Source organism: Camelus dromedarius, chromosome 3 (assembly GCF_036321535.1).
Source record: "Camelus dromedarius isolate mCamDro1 chromosome 3, mCamDro1.pat, whole genome shotgun sequence".
NCBI lineage: Eukaryota > Metazoa > Chordata > Mammalia > Artiodactyla > Camelidae > Camelus > Camelus dromedarius.
In genome coordinates this window covers 96,425,568-96,442,931 of record NC_087438.1, presented here as the reverse complement: position 1 = coordinate 96,442,931, position 17,364 = coordinate 96,425,568, and the positions used below count along the sequence as shown (strand labels likewise).

Here is a 17,364-nt window from a genome sequence, read left to right as displayed (position 1 = left end):
GTTCGGCCAATCAGACAACAAAGTCTGCAGCTACCAATCAGCGCAAGGGGGCGGGCAAGACTGGGAAACGGTTTACTGCAGCTTGACCCCTCCGCTCCAAAGTGGGTCCGGGTTACCAACTGACGGATTTTGGACTTGGGTAGCCTGGAATTTCGGCTTATCGCTTCTTCTTGAACCCTAGGCATTTCTTTTCTAAGAAGCGTAAATGAATTCCTGAGGCTTCAGCTGCCATTCTCTGTCCTTTAGCACATTCCTTCCCAGGAAATCACAAGAGACCCGGTTTAGGGCCCTTGTTCGTCCTGAGGTAGAGGTGGGGGACTACATCTCCCAGGAAGCACCGCGAACAAACACCGGGACTCTATTCCCCAGAATTCCTCGGGGTTTCGCCCTACCAGACGGTATTCGCTCGGGAGCGAACACTTCGGGGCCAAGATGGCGACAGGAACAGGCAGTAAGTGTTTTCGCTGCTTTTGTGTGGAAGGTCTTTGTAGAGTTGAGGCCAGGCAACAAATTTCTGTCACACGCTTAGGGAGTAGGAGCAATGGGTTTACCTTAGGGTCCAGGACTTTCAGAGACCTGCGCTCGACGGCTTTGTTAAGGCCAGTGGTTGGGTTGGGGCCCAGAAATGTAATCTAGTGTCTCAGTAAAGCCGAAAATATTTAAGAGAAGCAGCTCAGGGACTTTTGTATGTTCGGGAGCTCTGCAGTGTGAGAGGAAAAGGTGCCCTAGAGACTCGGGCGTGTATACAGAGATGTTGTGAGCCATACGGAGTGGCCGGCATCTCAGGAGTTATTTTCTGACGTACGTTTGTGGGGCCCATATTCACAGAGAAATGGAGTATTTTAACTGTGAGCTTTTTCTGCAAGGAGGGAAACTGCATTTCATGCATCTCGGCCATTTTCCTCTGTTTCATGGATTGGAAAGATTTTTCAGGCCCGACAGCTAAAGGGGGGAGGGGCGGTGGGAGTTGTTACTGAGAGAAGTAAACAAGTTTATGCTAAGAAAGAGGCGGGGCAGTAGGAGAGGGTGGCCGCTCTGAATCTTGGGAAACAAACCTTTGGCGTGCAAATTGAAATAAAGCATTCTTAAAACAGGGCCTTTCGGGAGAAGTGTCCTATGTTAATCTGACATTCTCCCCTCCGCACCCACCCCCCCCTTAAAAAAAATGAAGCAGAGTAGCCATGGCATTTGAAGAAATAAGATGTTTTGCCGGATACTCAGTGTAGTTCTCATGCAATGAATAAGCACCACCCCAGTTGTGGTATTTACTAGAGAGGGGAAAGTAAGATTTGGTGATAGTAGCTCACTTTGTCCTTGCAGGTGAGGATGTTTTGTTTTAGGCTTTTAGTCTTCACTTTGGGGTTTAGAAATAGTGTCTCAGTGGTTGTCTCTAAGTCTTATCTCCTTTCAGAACATAAACTGCTGAGTACTGGCCCTACAGAGCCATGGTCCATCCGAGAGAAGCTGTGTTTGGCGTCTTCTGTCATGAGGAGTGGAGATCAAAATTGGTAGAGTATCAAGGATGTCTGCTTTCTTGGATCTTAAAAACTGTTGGGTATTTTTTTTAACAGTGGTGGAATCCTAGTTAACCTTTAAGCAGTATTTCTTTTTTAACAGCTTTATTGACATATAATTCATATACCATAAAATTAACCAAGTATATTCACATAATTTAGTATTGATTTTAGGTTATTTTAGTAAAATTAAGTGTTAATTTTAGAACATTTCAGTTACCCCTTAAAGAAGCCTCTTACCACTTAGCCATCACTCTGCAATCTCCTCTTCACCTCCCTAACATCTCCCCTCCTCTCCCCTCCCCTTCCCCCTCTAACCATTCATCTACTTTCTGTCTCCATGTAGATTACCTATTCCAGAAGACATTTCATATAGGTGGAGTTATATAATTTGTGGTGTTCTATGACTGACTTCTTTTACTTAGCATAATACTTTCAAGGTTCATTCACGTTGTAGTATGTATCAGTACTTTCTTGTTTTGATTGAGTAATAGTCGTTTCTATGGACATGCCACATTTTGTTTATCCATTTGTCAGTTGATAAATATTTGGTTGTTTCACTTTTTCGACTATTATAACTAATGCTGCTGTGCACATTTGTGTACAAGATTTTGTGTGGACATGTTTTCAATTCTCTTGAAAGAGTGGAATTGTAACTCAGAGTTTAACTTTTTGAGGAACTACCAAACTAAAAAGTGGCCCCACCATTTTACATTCCCACAAGTAATAAATGAAAGTCCCAGTTTCTCTGCATGCTTGACAACATTTTGTTTGTCCTTTTGGTTATAGCTAAACTAGTGGGTATGAAATGGTAACTTATTGTGGTTTTGACTTGCATTTCCCTGATGACCAATTTTTTGGGGCATCTTTTCATTTTCTAATTGTCATTTATATATCTTATTGAAAAATGTCTGCTCAGATCCTTTGGATTCTTTTTCATTTTATTGAGATTTAAGAATTTTTTATGTATTCTGGATGCAAATCTCTTGTCAGATGATTTGCAAATATTTCTCCTATTTTATGTGTAGTCTTTCCACTTTCTTTGGTATTATTGACATCTGTTCATGTTGTTTACAGCACAAAAGCTTTTAGTTTTGATATGTCCAGTTTATCTATTTTTTCTTTTGTTGCTTGTGCTTTGGGTGTCATAGCTAAGAAACCACTTCTACGTATTCTAAGAGCTTTTAACTCTACATATTGAGGTGTCTTTGATCCATTTTGACCTAATTTTTGTGTATGTTGTAAGGCAGGGGTCTCTTTTGCATGTAGATATCCAACTGTCTCAGGACCCAATATTTGTTGAAAACTGTTCTTTCCCTATTGAATTGTCTTGGTTCACAGTATTTCTTTTAAGTACCAGAAGGTAGGACCGTGTGTGGTTTCCAATCTTTTTTGCTACCAGTACCTACTTCTTCATTTTTAACATTTGTCTTTCCTCCCTCCTCTTGTTCCCTCAGGATCTAAGGACACCTTTTAATTGTCTTCACTGTTCTAGTTACTTAATATACACATTTATATCTGTATGGTATGTCTCTGCTACTTTAACCATTCACATGAGTTTACCAAAGCACCATTATTGTCACATTTAGCGCTTCTGCAATTTCGTGTATTTTTCAAATAACTTTTCAAAGATGAAACCAGGATACTCCAGGTAGCAGTTGTTCTTGAGCCGGTAAACCCCACCATAAAATGAAGCAAACTAATTTGATAAACCTCAGATTGAACTTAAATATAACTCAACTTAAATATAAACTGAACTCATTTTTAAACAAAACACCAAGTGAGCTGGTTGAAGTGGAATTCAATCTATATTCTTACATTTTATTAGAAAAATAGTATAAGAACACTTAAGTAAAACTGAGAAATTTTAAATTATATTTATTTTTTAAGGAGGTACCAAGTCATAAGATTCAAAATTTAAAGTGGTACACATTATCTTTCTTTCTTCACTGTACCTTATCTCACAGTGTTAGGTTTTTTAGGGGGTGGGTAGGAGGTAATTAGGTTTATTTATTTATTTTTAATGGAGGTACTGGGGATTGAACCCAGGGCCTTGTGCATGCTAAGCATGCACTCTAGCACCTGAGCTATACCCTCTCCCAGCAGTTTCTTGTGTGTTTCTCTGCCATTATTTTTTTTCTGCCATTAATTTTGTATACATGAACAAATGTATATTTTCTTTGTTCCCCTCCTTTTTAAAAACTTTTAATTAAAAAAAATTTTTTTTTAATTGAAGTATCATCGATTTATAGTGTGTCAATTTCTGGTGTACAGCACAATGCTTCAGTCATACGTGAATATACATATATTTGTTTTCATATTCTTTTTCACTGTAAGCTACTACAAGATATCGAATATAGTTCCCTGTGCTATACAGTATAAACTTGTTAATCTATTTTACACGTCCCTCTTCTTTTTAAACACAACTGGTTAGGTACTGTATAAATCTGTACACTTGACCTTGCCACTACTGTTATTTTTTCCCTCTAACTTGCTACTATATCTTACAGATAATTGTATACCTTTATATGAAGGTCTGTCTTATGTTTTTTTAATAGCTGCGTGATTTTTTTTTAAGCTCAAGACACCACTTAAAATTTATTTGATAATGCAATTTAGTTAAATCTTCATGATACTGATTTAATTTTTTTTTCCCTGCTGACATGCTGTAATAACGTGTGAGGTCTTATCACTGTCCTGTTCCTGTGCTTTCAGCATTTCATTTTTCTAGCTGCATTATATTTTATGGATATACCATAATTTATTTAACTGGTACTGTATTTGTGGAAATTTGCTAATACAAATATAACCTTGCATAGTTATGTATAAATTATATTTAAGATAAACCGAAAGTAGAACTATGGAGTCAAAGAATATTTGAGTTTATTAAGTTTGAAAGTATTTCAAGTTGCCCTAGAGATTGTTTCAATTTATACTTCCATTGGTAATATATCAGAGTACCTGTTTTTTAATGTCCTGGCTCATAGAATGTGTTGTTATATGTTTTTGATCTTTGACAATATTATGAAAGATGAGAAATGGTTCTCATATTTTTCATTTGCATCTATCCTATGATGAGTGAGGTTAAATATCTTCTTGTGTTTTAGAGCCACTTGTTAAGGAGTTTCTGTAAACTGCTTTTTTCCATTTTTCTGTTTGACTATTAGTCTTTTTAATTTGGTCAGGGTGGTGGGGTGACTCCTCATATATCGGGGAGATTAACAATTTGTCTGTGCTTTGAGATGCATTTTAAAATATATATACTTAAACATTTTTTAAATTACTTTTTCTGAATACTTTTTTTTTAAAGATTTTTATACAGTTTTTAAAGGTTACTTTTAATAAGGCTTTTCTTATTTTTTAGGGTATCAGTTAGCCGAGCAATTAAACCCTTTGCAGAACCTGGCCGCCCTCCAGACTGGTTCTCTCAAAAAGTAAGTTCCCAAGTAAATGTTCATTTTGAGCAATGTTTGAGATGTGAAGTGAGTTCCCTTCCAGGCCCTGCCCTTTAATCACAGGCTTTTGTACCATGAAGGAATAGAATGGTTGAGAATACTTTTCCTTTTTCCCAGTGTTTGCTAGTGCATCCATGTATGCTCCATTACGAACTATTCTTGTTAGTGTAATGTAACAGTTAAAAGGCCAACCTTGGAAGTTAGACAGGATTTAATATGACTCTACTTGAAAACATTGAACCATGATCCTCAGTATTCTGATTTGTAAAATAGAGATAAAAGTTGTTTCAGGATTGTTGTAAAGATTTAGTTAAGGTAATATCTGTAAAACATTTAGCACAGTGCCTTGCATGTGGTAACTACTCAATAGGTATTAGGGATAAATATTGGCTCTTAACTTGTCTTTCCCCAAATACACAAACTGTAGGCCAGAAGACTCCCTTTTCTTTGTTATGGTATTGATTATATTGAACTGATTTGATTGCAAAATAATTTGCCCTCCTAGAAACTATGCATAACTTAAACAAAGCTCCCCTCTCTAAAACTTAGTCTAATATGTTGAAACTTTGAAAGGTCATTCCTTTTAGGCTTGCTCATCATATTTTTACTTTTTTTCCATAGCATTGTGCTTCCCAGTACTCAGAGCTCCTGGAGACCACAGAGACCCCGAAGTGAGTACAGAGCCAGGCACCTGAGCCAAATCTCTTCAGTGGAGAGTATTTACTGTGGAAATCTTTTTTTTTTTTTAATCTATTTATATTACTGGTAGCTAAAAGTATAATAGAAGTTATCAATGGTTAGGTGGTGGAGAAGGCTCAAAAAAAGCAAGTGGGAGTAGGAACAAGTGTTCTCTTATTTAAGTGTATGTGTGTTTGTGTGTTTTTAATTTTCCATAGACGGAAACGGGGTGAAAAGGGAGAAGTGGTGGAAACTGTTGAAGATGTCATTGTTCGGAAACTGACTGCTGAACGAGTTGAGGAACTAAAGAAAGTGATAAAGGAAACCCAGGAAAAATATAGGTACTTACCAGAGAGGACACCAAAAGGTTGGGAGAAACAAATGGGGCTGACTTCTGATTCTGGTCAGAATTTTTCAAATAGATTAAAAAAACTCAATCTATTTACTTCTCTTCCTACAGACGACTGAAAAGAGATGCAGAATTAATTCAGGCTGGGCACATGGACAACAGACTGGATGAGCTTTGCAATGACATTGCAATGTGGGTTATATTATATTGTTTTTCCATCTATACTATTTTTTTCCTTTTCTACCCTCTTTACTCCTTAAGTAATCTGGCTTATTTCCTACATCTGCCATCCTTTTAAACTTGAGAGATTCTGAAAGGGGAAAGCTTTAGACTGGCCTGGTAGCTGGGAGAGGATAGTGAGTCCTAGAAGGTAATGTGATAGAACATTTCAGTGTAAGAATATAACTTAGTGCTAATTTAAAAGTGGCTCTGCTTTGCCTTGGTGAAGAACTAGTAGTTAGGCAGTACACTCAAACTTCCCTGTTTTGCTGATAAAGATTTTTTTCCTCCAGAAAGTGTTAGTCTGGCAAGAGATTTCCTTGTGAGGGTACTGCAAACTGTGGAGGAGCTAGAACTGACTGGGATCTACCCTTAATTTCCTCTTTAGGAAAAAGAAATTGGAGGAAGAGGAGGCTGAAGTAAAGAGGAAGGCTACAGATGCTGCATATCAGGGTAAGCTGAACCTACTGATTCTGTTTAGTATTTTGACTGTACAGCACTGCATGCTGATGAGAATTATTGAGAATAATTCGGTCATTGGACAAGGAGAGGAACTTAAATATTTGTTAACTCTAGGAATACATTCTCTGAGCCAGTGAGGTCCTTCCCTCTTGTTAAAAGCAGAATCTTAGTAAGTTATTAAAGAGGATATTAAGGGATGTTTAAGCCAGTTTCCTATTCCAAGGACCTTTGGGGTAAACAAGATTGCTGAGCATGAAAATTGCTCATAGGAAAAATCAAGCTAAAAATTTGTAAAGAAAACTTTTAATCCATATTCATAATGCAACATTCCTATTTGTCCTGTATTATACAATAGTAGTGTAGAATCTAGTTTTATTGATTTAATCTTGAAGGCTTAGAAATTGTTCTTTTTTATGTTATAGCTCGACAAGCAGTGAAAACACCACCTCGGAGGTTACCCACTGTGATGGTCCGCTCTCCTATAGACTCTGCCTCCCCAGGAGGTGATTATCCACTTGGGGACTTGACTACAACCACTATGGAAGAGGCCACCTCTGGGGTGAGTATATTTCCATCCGTAGGAATTGTTCAGCAAAGGGGCAATAAGCCAGCAGAGAGCTGAGTAATGAGGAAACCACTTTGGGCTTAGAGGCAATTTCCTCTCATGGCCTGAGTGCAAAAGACTTAATTTACCATGTTCTGTGCTCTAAGACAAGAATGGGCATAAAAACATTGAGGCTTTTGACATTTTTAGATAGGTAAGAAGACTGTATTAAGGACTTTTTTTTTTGCAAGTGTACTGGTCTTAGGAAATTCCTGCTGTAATATGGAATGTTTTCTTTGTAAATATTGATGGGGGTAAGGAGTTTGTAAAAGGCAAGTTGGGTGGAGTGGTTGAGTCATTGTGGGTTTGAGCGGGTGGAAAAGAAAAAATTGTGGGGAAGGAAGAGCAGGAGGGGTAGAGGGTTTCCTGGGCAATTCCACTCAGGACTAATAAAGTAATAGTTAGACACACTAACCCATCCAGATTAGTAGGGAACCTTCCTGAGTTTGAGAAGTCAGATAAAGGTTCTCTGTTGTCTCTTAGGTAACCCCTGGGACTTTGCCGAGTACCCCAGTCACCTCGTTTCCTGGAATTCCTGACACCCTTCCTCCAGGCTCTGCACCCTTAGAAGCCCCCATGACCCCAGTAACAGATGATTCACCCCAGAAAAAGATGCTTGGACAGAAAGCAACTCCACCCCCCTCCCCTCTGCTGTCAGAGCTCTTGAAGAAGGGCAGCCTCCTGCCTACTAGCCCCAGACTGGTATGGAGACTTCTGTGGGTGTTTGAGAGCTGTGGTGATTTAGTATTTTGGAAGGGAATGCCTGGGACCTAAAATGTAACATGGAAAAAAATAGTTCAAAAGAGGAAGAGATCTCCTAGTTAAATGTTAATTCAAAACAAAACAAACACTTGGTAGTATCCTTGGCTCCTGAGGTATCTGAAACCACAATTACTTTGGTTCTCTTCTCCAGAGAACTCTTGTCAAATAATTTTTGAAAATTAGTGTTCCCCATGGGTCTGAAATTATTTTCTTTGGATATTAACTTTTTAATTTCATGAAGTTTGGTCAACTGCTGGAGCTTTTTGGGAAGTGGTAATAAAGGAAAGCTTGAGGATAGCCTTCACCTCTATTCTTCCCTGGTAGGTCAATGAAAGTGAAATGGCTGTGGCTTCTGGCCACTTGAACAGTACAGGTGTCCTCCTGGAGGTAGGCGGGGTCCTTCCCATGATACATGGTGGGGAGATGCAGCAAACACCCAACACTGTTGCAGCCTCCCCTGCTGCTTCAGGTAAGTCACTGCTTTTCTGTTACCTGCTTTGTTTCAGAGATGTTGAACTTGGCATTGACTGTCCTTGGTTTCTAGCCTTTGTTATTAAGCAACTGTCAGTCCTAGATTTAAAACCCCACCTTGGAGCTACTTTACCTGTTAAACTTGAGATTGTAAATCTATTCCATCTTCAAAATACTGATCATCCTGGATGACCACAGTATAAATATTGATGAGAGAAATAGTTAATAGTAAAGCTGAAAAATCATGGAAGGGTGCTAGAGATACCTGAGACTACAGCATAGAGAGACAAGTTTTAGATCTAGAAAATGAGGCTTGAGTCTCAGGCCTGCCACGCACTGGTTTTGTAACCTTGGATAAGTAACTTAACTCTTGAGCCTCAGTTTCCTCTCTTAATAATTGCACCATATATACTTCACAAGAATGTAGTTAAAATTAAGTAAGGTAGAAAATATAAAACAAAAAAAAATTTTACAAAATACTAAATATTAAATTTTAGTATTTGGTATTAAATTTTGGGTGATTTATAGCATGCTTAACTTCAGCAGCCATAACAGATTTAGTCATGCTTTTTTTTTTTTAATTATCACTTATTTTTCATATGAGTTGTGTATTCTAATGCTTTGAGTCATTTCTAACTTGACAGAAGATCTTAAGTAAGGTTTGGAAAAGTAAGGATATAGGTAATGAGCTTATTCAACAAAGGAGTTACTTTCATCCTTTGAGACTGAAAGTTTTCTTGATTGAGTCCTAAAGTGGCTATTTACTTCTTGGTCAAGTGCTTTCTTCTTAACTTATTTTGTGTACCTCTTTGTCTGTTAGGTGCTCCCACTCTTTCCCGGCTTTTAGAAGCTGGTCCTACACAGTTCACCACACCTCTTGCTTCCTTCACTACTGTTGCCAGTGAACCTCCAGTTAAACTTGTGCCACCCCCTATAGAGTCTGTATCTCAGGCTACCATTGTCATGATGCCTGCGCTGCCAGCACCATCCTCTGCTCCAGCTGTCTCCACTCCTGAGAGTGTAGCTCCAGGTGCGTCCCTGACCCATTCCCTGAGCAGCCACTAGATCCAAAATTTCATTTTGAGCTTCAGTTAGAGAAAAGTGAACAAGAGCATCAGTTTTAATTCAGATGGTTCTCTTCTATTCTCCATGGACATGTGCCATCTTTATCCTTAGAAAAACAAGGATGTGAGAAGAGGTGGGTGGGCATTTATGTGCTAAGGGTGAAAAAGCTAAGTGTACACTTATGAGTGGGTTTGAGAATGTGTTTTCACCTTTCTAGATGAAGCTGGAGGAAAGAAAACATAGGCAGATGTAAGATAACTTTTTCTCAGCTTAAATGTCTGGGTATTTGACATTGTCTAGATTTTTGGTGTGATCTCCAGGTGGTTAATTGGTACTAAATAAGCTTCTGAGATGCTTTTCTCTTCCTTTTATTCAGTGAGTCAGCCTGACACTTGTGTTCCTATGGAGGCTGTTGGGGATCCACATACTGTGACTGTTTCCATGGATAGCAATGAAATCTCCATGATCATCAATTCTATCAAAGAAGAGTGTTTCCGATCAGGGGTAGCAGAGGCTTCTGGAGGATCAAAGGCTCCGAGCATAGATGGGAAGGAAGATTTAGATCTGGCTGAGAAGATGGATATTGCTGTATCTTATACAGGTGAAGAGCTGGATTTTGAGACTGTTGGGGACATCATTGCTATCATTGAGGACAAGGTAACTATTCAGTAAAGCCCCAAAGAATCTCTCATGGGTCCTACGTAGGCTTCTCTCCTCAGCCTCTCCTTGCTTCTTGTAGTAAGAATTATATAAACAAGCAACTCTTCTTGCTTCTTCCCATCTCCATCTCTGGTCCCAAAGCCCTTTGGTGCTGACATACTAGTTATCTCCCCAGCCGTCCCTATGTACTGGTTTGCACAGGACATGTGCCTGTCCATTGGTTGCTTCTACTTCATGGAGAAGATGGAGAGAGAAGCTGCAGATTCAGGCCATCTCATTTGGTGCTAATGAATTGAGGGACTTGGGCTTCTTTCTGTGACTTCAACAGTGTGTGTATTACGGGACAGGTAGATGATCATCCTGAAGTGCTGGATGTGGCAGCAGTGGAAGCAGCACTGTCATTCTGTGAGGAGAATGATGATCCCCAGTCCCTGCCTGGCCCCTGGGAGCACTCGATCCAGCAGGAAAGGGAAAAGGCAGTACCTCTCCCTGCACCAGAGATGACAGTCAAGCAAGAGAGACTGGACTTTGAAGAAACAGAAAACAAAGGAATCCATGAACTGGTTGAAATCAGGGAGCCCAGTGTTGAGATCAAAATGGAACCTGCAGAACCAGAGCAAAACATTTCAGGGGCTGAAATAATAGCTGGAGTCGTTCCAGCTTCAAGTATGGAGCCACCAGAACTCAGGAGTCAGGACTTAGATGAGGAACCCAGAAGTACTGCAACTGGAGAGATTACTGAAGCAGATGTTTCCAGTAGGAAAGGCGATGAGACTCCACTTACCACGGTGAAGACAGAGGTACTTAAGTTCAGGGGGCTGGGAGGATGGAGGGTTATACCTTAGGTAAAAAGTGACAATTTAGGCCTTTGGTTGTCCTGTTGAATGCCTGAGTTCTGACATGCTGATGTGTCTAAAGCCCATAAGTGTGATCAGTACTATATATACTTATCCTATTCCTGTTGAGGTGACCATTACATGAGTAGGACTTAGAATTTCTTGTATAGTCTTATTATCATTGAAGAGTAAAGTGTAAGCTGTAGTGATTTACCACTACTTAGGGTTTTTGTTCTTTTTGGCCTTCAGGCATCCCCCGAAAGCATGTTGTCTCCATCACATGGCTCAAATCCCATTGAAGATCCTTTAGAGGCAGAGACTCAGCACAAGTTTGAAATGTCAGGTAAATAATAAAGCCAGGAAATCTGTACTCCATAACTAACTTTAAATCATTTGCTTTGGCTTCTGAGGGATTGTGGGCTGTGGGCAAGTAGAGGAGGTAGCGTAGGTCAGCATGGAAAGGAGAGCTGCAGGGGATTATTGTCCATAGGAAGGGGAAGGCTAAGGTGGAAAAATCTTCAGGTAGTCTTTCTCTCCTCTGCAGACTCATTGAAAGAAGAATCAGGGACTATTTTTGGAAGCCAGATAAAGGTATTTCAGACTTTTCTTTATTCCTCTTGCTGTGTGACTAGATTTCCGTATAGCACTACCTTTTTAATGAATTTCAGTAAACTCACATCTTTATTCTCTAAGATGAGACTGGTTAAGGAGTTGCATGGGGAAAAGCTGCAGTGGACAGTCAGGTATAGTGGGAGTGCTATGGAAACATGTACCTCCCATCTTAAAAAGTTTGTGAACATCACATGGAACTTTCTTTGCATATAATGCACAAAGAAGCTTTGATACATCCAGTGATTTAGACTGAGAAGGAATATCAGAACCAGGGAGAGCATACAAGAAATCATATTATTAATTACACTATCCAGAGAAAGTGATCCAGAGTTTTCTTTTTAGAATTACTAAAGCAGTAGTAACAGACTTAAAGTAATGCGATGTGAGCTTGCTCCATCAGATGAGACACAAAATAAAAACTATTTTTGATAACTTTGTACCCAGGGTCAGAGTTCCTTTCAAGAGCAAGGGGAAAGAAGGAACGCCTCTTAGCTTAGTCTTAAGTAAGTAGCTTTTTTTTTTCTTCCTTTTAAAAAGATCCTGGGTCTTATTCTTTGTCCAGGTTCTAAATGATTTGATCAGTCAGTATCTGTAAGTAGATGGTAGTATAAGTGATAGAGAGCTCAGTCAGGAAACAGTGTGAGGCCATTTTCTAGAACTAATCTAACCCAAAAGATAGATCATGTTTTAATGATGCTTTGCTGGATAGCTTTGCTCTCCTTTCCATTTGTTGACGGAAGCACACTGTGTCTAAGGATGCCCCAGGTGAGGATGAGGAGGAAGATGGAGTCAGTGAAGCGGCCAGCCTAGAGGAGCCTAAGGAAGAAGACCAAGGAGAAGGCTATTTGTCAGAAATGGATAACGAACCTCCTGTGAGTGAGAGTGACGATGGCTTTAGCATACACAATGCTACGCTGCAGTCCCACACACTGGCAGACTCCATCCCCAGCAGCCCGGCTTCTTCACAGTTGTGAGTATCTGAGATTCTTTCTTTGAGGTCAAGGCATTAAAGGTGAGAAGTAGGAGAGGGTCTTTCTTTAGTCTTACTTTTTCATCTTCCTTTTCTTGGCCTGGAACAAATGGTTGAAAAGATATAATTAGGACTTGTTGTTATTGTTGTTGTTGTTGTTGTTGTTGTTGTTGTTGTTGACGACTTATGCCAAGTGGGACTCCCATATTTCTTTTATTTCAGCTCTGTCTGTAGTGAGGATCAGGAAGCTATTCAGGCACAGAAAATCTGGAAGAAAGCCATCATGCTTGTATGGAGAGCTGCAGCTAATCATAGGTGAATGGGCTTTACTAATTAGTAGGAACATTTTCTCCTGCTCCTCATTGTTGGTAACCAGAACAAAATCTTGAGTACACTTACATGGGACTGATGGCATTGGCTCTTACAACTTCAGCTGCTTAGATCAAGCTCCCTCAGCTGTTCTTCTGGAGGATCAGTCAGTAATCGTACCATATTCTTTTTGGACAGGTATGCCAATGTCTTCCTGCAGCCTGTTACAGATGACATAGCACCTGGCTACCACAGCATTGTACAAAGGTAAGCCGTGATCCGTTCAGCATGCTGACTTGCCCGAATTGTAAGTTGTCAAGTCTTAGTGGATTTTTGTGTTAGACGGAAAGTTTAAAGCAAGTGTTTTTGATGTAAGGATGACCAAGTGCTAAACTAATCATTTCATTGACTGGATCATCAAATCTACAATGATTAGCCCCCTTTATTACCTTTCTCAATGCTTATTATACAGACTGAATTTGGTTTTTGGGTTAAATTCATAGTTTGGGGCAAGGGCTTGATGTTTGAGTCCTAGCAGCTGGGACTGAAGTTATATATGAGAAAGTGTATATGGTAATGATATATTCAGGGATCCAGTTGAGTCTTCTTCCCCTCTCTGCTCCCACTTACCCTTGTTCTACTTTTAGGCCTATGGATTTGTCAACTATTAAGAAAAACATTGAAAATGGACTGATCCGCAGTACAGCTGAATTTCAGCGTGACATTATGCTGATGTTCCAGAATGCTGTAATGTATAATAGCTCAGACCACGATGTTTATCACATGGCAGTAGAAATGCAGCGAGATGTCTTGGAGCAGATTCAGGTACTTTGAGGATCCTTAGTGTTTTCGGACGATGAAGTGAAAATATTTAAGGGTAGGATTCATAATTGATGTTAAGAAGGGCTGCTGTGGTTTTTACTTTGAACAGCCATCAGGGACACAGGATGATAAAATTTTGTTCTTGCTGGATTCAGTGTTGGTTTTCTCATTTTGGTTTGGTAAAATTGTGAGAGAATATTCTGCATTTATTGGGCAAATGTCTTCAGTTTCTTTAAGTTTTTTAATAAAATTTTTATAAAATGGTGACTGTATATTTTTAAAATTACATTAAGTATATACATGGTAGTGAACAAATAGTTTCTTCTCCCTTTTCTTTACATTGCAGGGAACCTGTAGTTGCATTACCAGGCACCTTTTGAGATACTAATTTGAAGGGGATGTTGTCTGGCTCTACAGAGTCTGCCAAATTGCTTAAATTACTTAGTGATCTTCGGTTCATCTAGTTTTATTCTTTTTCTTATCTTAGAGCATAGAGATTTTGATGCTGTATTTAGCAAAAAATAAAAAAATTAGAGCCATTTGGCATTTTCTGACTCTTCAGCATGCGCAACTAGAATTAAAAATGTGCTAAACTTCTAATCAGTCAAGAGATACTTGAATGCTTTTTGCAGAAGGATACTGTTCAAAATCCTATCTATAATAGTCTAAGGTGTCTTCATTCTTCCCTGCTGGATCAGGTCTCTAGGCCTAACTTTGTTTCTTCTCCCTTCAGCAATTCCTGGCCACACAGTTGATTATGCAAACATCTGAGTCTGGGATCAGTGCTAAAAGTCTTCGAGGGAGAGATTCTACCCGCAAACAAGATGCTTCAGAGAAGGTGAGGAGACCAAGAAAAAGCCTATGTGCCAGTGTTTCAGTGCTAGAAATCTGAAGCATCTAAAGAACCTTATGTTACTACTTGGTACTGCCAGGATTCTACATTCCAGTGGTATACAGACATATAGATCTTAGAATGGTGGTTGTTTTGCTCCCATCCAAGCACTGAAGAAACCTGCTGTGACTGGAAGGTCCAGTCACATGAGAGAAACTGTGAGCTGGGTGAATGAATTGTTATCTCCTCTGGGAGAGTGCTTGCAAGGTGGAAATGACTTAGCTTGCAGCATTTGGGGACCACTAGTTCCTGTTCAGAGGCGTAATGGCCATATTGCTTTTGGATCTCTTTCCTCTTATTCTTGAGTTTTAAAATTTTGTCTTTGTGTGTGTGGTGCTTGTGTCTCTTTTCTGAGGTTTGGGGTGCTTGCAGCTGAGAGTTTCTGTGGAACCTGATCAGTGTTTGTTTGTCCTCTAACAGGACAGTGTCCCCATGGGCTCTCCTGCCTTCCTTCTCTCTCTCTTTGTAAGTATTGAATGGCTGCAAGGGGTGGTGTTGCCACAGAGATTCTTAGCTCCTGCTGGGGGTGGGTGGCAGAGGGAACTCCAACATGCAGACTGTGGCAATGTCTTGAACTTCTGTTTTTTCAGGTCATCAAATAAATTCTCTTCTGCATTTCTGTCTTTCTGCATGTGTGTGTGTGTGGGCTGGGTAGGGACTGTTTATGAGTTCTCTGAGCTGACATGAGTTATTCTTGGTAAGATCTAGGATGCATCTGCTCCTCATTTCTTGACTCCACCTTTTGAGAATTCTTTTCTTACAAATAGAAGAATGCTCAGGGCAGCAGCTGCTAGCTGGCTTTTAAAAAGTGTTCCTTATACTCGCAGATACTCAGCACATGGTTTTTTCTTTTTCTCTAACGTGAAGTTGCAAGAGTGATGCCTGATACATAAACCTTCAGTAAAATTTAAGATAAAAATCTCTGTAACAATGACCACTACAAATAGTAGTGACTGATGGAATTAAGAGATAAGCTTAGTAGAGTCAGCCTGAAGACTTCTGTCCTTTTCCACCATGATTTGAACAACTCTCTGACTCTGTTTTGTTCATTATGGGGCACGTGGTTGTGGTGTAATGGAAGGATATCAGGCTAGAAAACCACATGATCGTAAAAGTCACTGAATTATCTCTTGGAGCTTTGTTTTCCTTATCTGTGTAACGGAGGTAATGTAAAGAAGTACCTGTCCAGCCTACCTCACAGGGATGTTGTGAGGATAAAATAAGTTAATAGGTATGGAACTGGCTTGGAAAAAAAAAAAAATTGAAGTGTTATACAAATGCAAGGGTGGTATTTTTATACTTACTGTTACCTCAAAAGCAACTTGTGTTCATGAGCTCTGAGAATTTTAGAGTCCTTGCATTATTAGAAATACAAAAATGGCCTGGCCCAGCAAAAGTGTTCACTAGTTCATCTTGCCTACAGGCCTCAGCCTGTACCACAGATAGAACACTGTAATCCCTATTCTTTCTTATTGGCCTGCAACAGTGACTCTGGATCCCCAAGCAATTGACTGGCTGTTGCAAGGCTGGTTAATAAGATCTTTTATCTATTGAAGACAGCAAAGTGTTGGACAAGAGGAAGGAGCTGGGCTGCAGGGAGAGAGCAGCAGATGGAAAGAAGCCTTCTGATTGTCCTGATCTCATGGAAAACAACTCAGGAGGTGCTAGGGAACTAGTGCCAGGGTCAGTCTGCAGGAAAGGCCTTTCTTATAGGGACCAACAGCTGGACAGGTATGTTAGCCAAGAATCTCACTATCCACTGCCCTTTCTCACTCTCCCACCTCTCTTTTACTCTTCCTTTTCCTTTGCACATGATTTGGGGCCTGGGTGGGATGACTCATTGTCATTCTCTGGGACCCTAGGTAAACTCCAGTGACCTCTAAGGTGGGCAGGAACAAGATACTCTGCCCTGCATTTCCTCTCACACACTACTGCCAGGTACTTTTTAGCCCACTCTGGGAAGACAGATACATACCCCCTCATTTCCTGGATTTTTCTGCTGATTCTCTCCCCTCTCTCCCAGAAAACCAGATCCCCAGCATTCTTGTTTCACCTTCTCTCTTAATTTGTAACCAACTCACTCATGCTCCCTCTTTGTCTGCCTGTCATCTAGGATGGGGGAACCAGGGGGCGCCGCTGTGCCATTGAAGCAGATATGAAGATGAAAAAATGAAGCCTCAGAGTATCCATTTTGAGCTGAACCTGAAATAGAAGTAAAGACAAGAGTTTGGGCTTGTGGACCCAGTTCCAGAAGTGGAAGTTACAGAAGAGGAGGTGCCTGGGCCATGTGACAGAGCTGGGAAAATCTTTCTCCGAGTGTTGGAGTAGCACAATTGCCTGTTTTAGGGCAGAAATCATGAGCTGTGTTAATGTCCTAATGTATTGCTAGCAGATTGTAGCTAGTTTGTACTGTCTTGTGGAGTGTACAGACTTTTTAAAAAAAAAAATCCTGTGAAGTGTGTGTGTACACAATAAACTCTGAAAGAAAACTCTAGTCTTTGGTGTGTTCTTTGTGTGAGTGTGTATGTGCGAAATTTGTGACTTCTTTTGCATAATAACTTTGATCATTGGTGGGAATGAGATTGTTAGAGGAGGAAAGTGGTCTTATAATATGAACTGTTCTACAACAGCTCAGAAAAGGTAAGTAACCAAGATTGAGTTTATAATTAATGTTTTAAAGTGTT

General features: G+C 39.9%; 1 protein-coding gene across 5 annotated transcripts; it reads left to right on the top strand.

The window, feature by feature from the left end:
* Positions 1-114: 114 nt before the first annotated feature.
* Positions 115-17,174, top strand: BRD8 (bromodomain containing 8). Of its 5 annotated transcripts, none has more exons than XM_064484310.1 (22): positions 115-451; positions 1,412-1,508; positions 4,879-4,948; positions 5,591-5,640; positions 5,866-5,988; positions 6,108-6,188; positions 6,604-6,668; positions 7,100-7,236; positions 7,765-7,983; positions 8,368-8,512; positions 9,335-9,544; positions 9,956-10,236; positions 10,587-11,039; positions 11,325-11,418; positions 11,620-11,666; positions 12,428-12,657; positions 12,880-12,972; positions 13,165-13,233; positions 13,614-13,791; positions 14,522-14,626; positions 15,101-15,145; positions 16,794-17,174. In XM_064484310.1, exons 1-22 carry the CDS (start codon positions 433-435, stop codon positions 16,851-16,853), a joined length of 2,871 nt encoding a protein of 956 aa, XP_064340380.1. In that variant the 5' UTR covers positions 115-432; the 3' UTR covers positions 16,854-17,174. The 5 variants fall into 5 exon arrangements, with proteins under 5 accessions (XP_064340380.1, XP_064340383.1, XP_064340381.1 ...); XM_010981963.3 differs by having other exon boundaries at positions 117-451; positions 12,443-12,657; XM_064484313.1 differs by lacking the exon at positions 7,765-7,983.
* The last annotated feature ends 190 nt before the right edge of the window (positions 17,175-17,364 follow it).